Here is a 6110-nt window from a genome sequence, read left to right on the forward strand (position 1 = left end):
TGGTCTGGTTTGGTCTAGGGCAGATGGTCTGCTTTGGTGTGGGTCTAACCACTCTTTGAGCAAAGGTTGGAGGCTCAGAAATGCTATCCTGGGTTCTCTTTCAAGATCTACCTTCAGGAAATTTTCATGTTTAACTAGGTGGCAGTAGCAGCTCTTGCCAACATGCACTGCCCAGTTTAGGCATTCATAGTCGGTGAATCAGATATTTACAGCGGCATCTGTCACTCTGCCCTAGCCCACCCACGCTGGACATAGACGGGGCTTTCCCCTCCCCCCTGCAGCAAGGGCTCATGGGACAGATTTTTCCCATGAGCCCATAACACAAAGAGGGTACTGGGCAAAACCTTGCCCAGCATTGTGCTGCAGCCTATGGGCCACAGGGCCTCTGGGAAAAGGCATCCTGTGCTTATTGGGCACAGAATGGGACTTAAGAGCATGTCAGCAATTTACGAATGAGTATGTTTCTGGCTCTCAGGCAGATAATTTGTCTTACTGCTGTCTTACATCAGTTCTACTTTAAAGGGGTACACTTGAAATTATGTCTGGCCTGCTGCTAAACAAATAAACAGTGCTAGCCCAGGACCTGGAGCCAGTTTTGTGAGTTACATGAGTGTTCTGGGAAGCCATTGATGGGAATTAGTGCCCAATACAAAACACATGGTGATTTCCTTCCAGTAAATATGGTTATGATTGGTATGAATCAGTGATTTGGTACTCAGTGCCTTGATTGGTAAGTCCAATGATTTCCGAGACATGTCGTGAAGTTCCTAACATGAAATTCAGCTTTTATGGCTGCCATGTGCTGTGTCAACATCTTTATTGAGCTCTCCACCACAAACCCAAGCTCTTGTTCCAGATCAACCACCACCAGTTCAGAGCCCAATAGCACACATGTGAAATTAGGATATTTGAATCCAATGTGCATCATTTCACGCTTGCTAACGGTGGGTTGCAATTGCCATTTTATTGCCCATTCAACCAATTTGGAGTAATCCTTTGGGAGCTCCTTGCAATCAATCTTCCTGGACACATCAGCTTTCTTTGTATACCTTTCTTTGTATACATCAGTATACCTGAAGGAGCATCTCCACCCCCATCATTCTACCCGACACTGAGGTCCAGTCCCGAGGGCCTTCTGGTGGTTCCCTCGTTGCGAGATGCCAAGTTACAGGGAACCAGGCAGAGGGCCTTCTCGGTAGTGGCGCCTTCCCTGTGGAACGTCCTCCCACCAGATGTCAAAGAGAAAAACAACTACCAGACTTTTAGAAGACCTCTGAAGGCAGCCATGTTTAGGGAAGCTTTTAATGTTTAATAGAATATTTTATTTTAATATTTTGTTGGAAGCCGCCCAGAGTGGCTGGGGAAACCCAGCCAGATGGGCAGGGTATAAATAAATTATTATTATTATTATTAGGGCAGTGAAAAAAACAACATAGCAGAGAGGTGGAAAAAATCATTGTAATACGGTCACTGTCTCTGACAGTGAATGTAGGCTCTCATCCATCCCTTAACTCCTCCCTTGCCCACCCAGCAACACGGAGATCTTGTGTATACGTAGATTGAGCTTTCTAAATAACCAAGGACTCAGTTTCATGCTTGAATGAAGCCCAGTTTTATTTTAGCAAAGCTGTAAATTCAGGCATGGAAGAAGATAATCAAGAATATGTGCCTGTCAACCTTCTCAAAACCTAATTAAAAGCTAGCTGGCTAAAAAGTTTCAACGGAAGCCTGGAGAAGGGAAGAGAGCCATATTTAAACAACTGAAGAGCCGTCACATGGAAGATGCAGCAAGCTTGTTTTCTGCTGCTCCAGAGGGTAGGGCCCAAACCAATGGATTCAAAGTACAAGAAAAGAGGTTCTGGTTAGGTAGAGCTTTCTGATAGTAAGAGCTATTTGACAGCAGAACAGACTACCTTGTAAGGTGATGGGCAGTCCTTCACTGGAGGCTTTTAAACAGAGGTTGGATGGTCATCTGTCATGGATGCTTTAGTTGAGATTCCTTCATTGTCGAAGATGGACTGGACCCTCAGGGTTCTACAGTTCTATTATTCTATTATTCAAAGCATTAAGGGTTTGGCAAACACTGGTGAACCCTTCAAATGTTGAGCTCTTCCAAGCTTTGCTACATTCTGATACGGATTTATGAATATAGTGTCTTTTTCTCCTCTCTCTCTCTCTCTCTCTCTCTCTCTCTCTCTCTCTCTCTGTGTGTGTGTTTTCTCTCCTCTCCTCTCTTCTTTTCTGTTCCTTTTTTCCTCCATTCCTTCCTTCCTTCCTTCTTGAACCATCTTGCATAGGCAGGTGGCAGTGGAGGCTGCTTCCCTTGATTTGGAAACTAGTATAATGGAAACTAGCAAGCAAGCTGCAGACTGTTTTGGATCGACACATTCTGGAGTTTTAAAGAAACACCACTGCCGTTGTTTTAAAGACAGAATTAAAGTTGTGTGACGTTCTGTGCAGAATAAAGAGAAACAGGACACATCATGAAGGGTATAATTTGCATAGCACGCAGGAGGGAGCAGCCAAGATGGGGCCAGCTTTGTAAATTGCTCTGGGTAGATGAGCTTGAAGAGCAATGGCCAAGGCAAAGCAGGATTCTTTCAGCAGCCTGGCCTGTTCCAACTGCTAGGCTTAAGCATGAGAAATGTAGTGGACAGGGAGACCCTTCTCGCAGGTGACCCGGATCCTCTTGATTTTGCTTTTCCCCTTGTACCTGCAGAAGACTCTGCGGAGGCCTTTCCCCCGGGTGCAGATGGTGATCGGAAAGAGGGTCTTGCTGGTCTGGTTCCCATCTAGGTTCTTCCCTCTGGAATTGCAGATGGAAGTCAGCTGCTGTTCGCTGGCATGGATGAAGGTGTTGCCTCGCTGGCAGTTCAGGTGTCTCCGTTGCATCATCAGGTTGCAGTAGGTGCTGTCACTCTGCAAGTCAGATTTCGGGTTGTCCTGGTGCCTCTTCAGGAAGTCAGTGTAAGATGTAGCCTGGCTCCATGGGAGAAGGGTGGTGGCCATGATGACGAGCAGGAGAAGAAGGGCCCTACGGTGAGGGCTCCTGGGAGACATGGCAGCGTCCCTTTGTGCTGGGTATCTGCAAAGGCAAGCGATAATAAAGCAACACACATGCTAAGCACTATATGCTAAAGCAGGAGTCAGGAACATTTTTTGCCTAGTGTGGACCAGATCCTGAGCAACCCCAGCCAAAGCTGGTCAGTTTGAGAGGTGGGCAGGGCAGCCCAGCTGTCAGTCACCTGACAATCCCTTTGCCAGGGAGCTCCTTTGCTATCTGCCCCACAATGGATGGGGCACTACTTGTGGGGGAAATGGCAGGGCCTTTTTGGCTGTGGAATTGGCCATTGGAAAGATTTCCCCTGCAAGATTTGTTTTTAAAATAGGGTTTTATATTCCACTGTGATCCTTGCCTGACAATAATATACCCATTTTTGGTCTGTCCTTGTGCATCTGTGACTGTTTGGAGAGTGGCATGTTGTTCCTTTTAAACTTGTGAATTCCAGAAAAGAGATCACAGACATTATATTTTCTGTCAAGGTATTTTTCCACTGAGGATGACAGGAGTGTCCCAAGAAGTCTGTGTGACCATTATGATCACCACATTGAACTGTCACCAAGCCGTTGTCATCTTGTGTGTCTCCTAAACCTACAGTATACTAGCTGACTCGTTTGTATAAAATGTTATTTTGTCGAAAGGCTGTGGGATGGAGGTTCCCCATCAGTGCACTAAAGGAAGTTGCCTTAGACCAAACGAGACCACCAGTCCATCTAGTTCAGTTCTGTCCACACTGACTAGTAACTGTACTCCAGTGCTTCAGGCAGGAGACTCCTGCAGCTGTAACTGGAGTATCTGATTCTGGGGACTAAGCACAGTTCCTTGAAGCACATGCTCTTGCATTGAGCTATGGCTCATGCTAGAAAGACAGGAAGGGGATGAGCCGAGGCTGCAGAGTGGGCATCCTAACCCCATCCTGGCAAATGTCATATTGTCGCTGCTGAGAGACCACTGCTGCCATGTCCCTCTCACCCCATTGCTGTCTCTATCATCCCTCTCCATTTCCAATCCCCTCAAAGCACAGCAAAAACATGGACTATTTACTCCTAACTAAATTGCTGGTGTATTTTATTTTATTTATTTTATTTTATGTTATTAACCTACAAATTGCTGTGGAAATGTGGAGAACTAAATTTAAGGTTAAAAAAATAAGAAACTGAGAGAACCAATACTGACAGATCCATCCATCTTTACCTCTTAACATTCGTTCACTGCCCTTTCATAGTCACATTTATAGTGCCTAAACTTGCAGTATTCTTCCCCCTAAACTTGCAGTATTCTTGTGGGTCCCTTGAGGATCCTGGTGATTCGGAATATGAATGCCTGCATAAGCGTTGCTAGTTTTATTCCTGGCAGGAACACCGAACCTTTAATGTGTGGAAATTTAGCAGGTGACAAGCTTCCTTGCGTGGAGATAATGTGCTGGAAAGAACTTGACTTACTAGATTTTGGCAAGTCGTGCTGTGAAGAAATGAATTTTCCAGCAATAAAAAGGTGAGCATACTAAACCAGAAGTGCTACCTTTTTAGGGAGTGAGTAATTCATACAAAAAAGGGACGCGGGTGGCGCTGTGGGTAAAACCTCTGCGCCTAGGACTTGCCGATCGTATGGTCGGTGGTTCTAATCCCCGCGGCGGGGTGCGCTCCTGTCGTTCGGTCCCAGCACCTGCCAACCTAGCAGTTCGAAAGCACCCCTGGGTGCAAGTAGATAAATAGGGACCGCTTACCAGCGGGAAGGTAAACGGCATTCCGTGTGCTGCGCTGGCTCGCCAGATGCAGCTTTGTCACGCTGGCCACGTGACCCGGAAGTGTCTGCGGACAGCGCTGGCTCCCAGCCTCTAGAGTGAGATGAGCGCACACCCCTAGAGTCTGGCAAGACTGGCCCGTACGGGCAGGGGTACCTTTACCTTTACCTTTAATTCATACAAAACAATATTTGCATCTAGTGACAAGTGAGCTTCCACAGGCTCAGTTCAGAGTGACTGAGGTGATTAAGCAGGACTATTTCTGTGAAAACATTAGGAAATAGCTTGGCTTAATCCAAGGCAAGCCAAATCAGCTCAGACCTTTTAATGTCCCTATTTTATATTTCAAACCAGATGACTCGAGTCCTTTGACATCTTCAGTTGTGTTTCACCTCTGAGCACTACTCATGGGCAGAAACCAGGAGTTCTGGCTAGAGGGACAAATGTGCATCTAAATCTAAAGGGCTTTCTCAGTCACACAGACTCATCCATTCCATTTCTAAACTCCATGCATCACTGATGGTTGTAGCCTTCTGGGGAAACGAGGCACGATCCATTACTGCAAACTTACCCAACCTGTCAAGCGTCTCCCTTTTTGGCTTCCTCCTAGATGAATGAATGCAGCTGTCAACAGGGCTGAGGACTCCAGCAGGAACAACCTTCCTCTTCTCAGAGTTCCTGTTATATAGAGCTTGCAAGCCTGTTGTCATATGAAGAAGTTTAAGCTGTCCTATGAGTTCCCTGTTTAAGTAATCCTGCACATAGCAACTTTCTGGCAGAAGGTTGCTGAGTTATATAGCATGAAATTAGGTGGACAACCTACACCGCCATCTTTGGAAACGAATGTGTTCAGCCCTTCTTCATTATGATCAGTGCCTGACTTCAGGCAATCACCACCAGGATTTAGACCCAGGATCTGTTTTCCTGGGAAGCCCATAAGCATGACTAAAATGCTTCTGGCACAATGGAACACCATGACAGAAACCAGAGCACATAAAAATGCCATTTACCTTCCCACTGCATTGGTACATATTTATCTACTTGCACTGGTGTGCTTTCAAACTGCTAGGTTGGCACATGGGTGGCACTGTGGTCTAAACCACTGAGCCTCTTGGGCTTGCCAATCAGAGGGTTGGCGGTTCGAATCCCTGTGGTGGGGTGAGCTCCTGTTGCTCTGTCCCAGCTCCTGCCAACATAGCAGTTCGAAACCTAGCTGGCCACATGACCTGTAAAGCTGTCTGTGGACAAACACCAGCTCCCTTGGCCTGAAAGTGAGATGAGCACTGCAACCCCATAGCTGCCTTT

The 6110-nt window shown here is 46.4% G+C and overlaps 1 protein-coding gene across 1 annotated transcript; it reads right to left on the reverse strand.

Annotated features, from left to right (window-relative positions):
- Positions 1-1588: 1588 nt before the first annotated feature.
- Positions 1589-5513, reverse strand: LOC128399403 (ribonuclease-like). The gene is made up of 2 exons (XM_053360813.1): positions 5377-5513; positions 1589-3085 (listed from the first exon to the last, which is right to left on the reverse strand). Exon 2 carries the CDS (start codon positions 3058-3060, stop codon positions 2632-2634), a length of 429 nt encoding a protein of 142 aa, XP_053216788.1. The 5' UTR covers positions 3061-3085; positions 5377-5513; the 3' UTR covers positions 1589-2631.
- Between the last annotated feature and the right edge of the window lie 597 nt (positions 5514-6110).

This window comes from Podarcis raffonei, chromosome 13 (genome assembly GCF_027172205.1).
Source record: "Podarcis raffonei isolate rPodRaf1 chromosome 13, rPodRaf1.pri, whole genome shotgun sequence".
Classification (NCBI taxonomy): domain Eukaryota; kingdom Metazoa; phylum Chordata; class Lepidosauria; order Squamata; family Lacertidae; genus Podarcis; species Podarcis raffonei.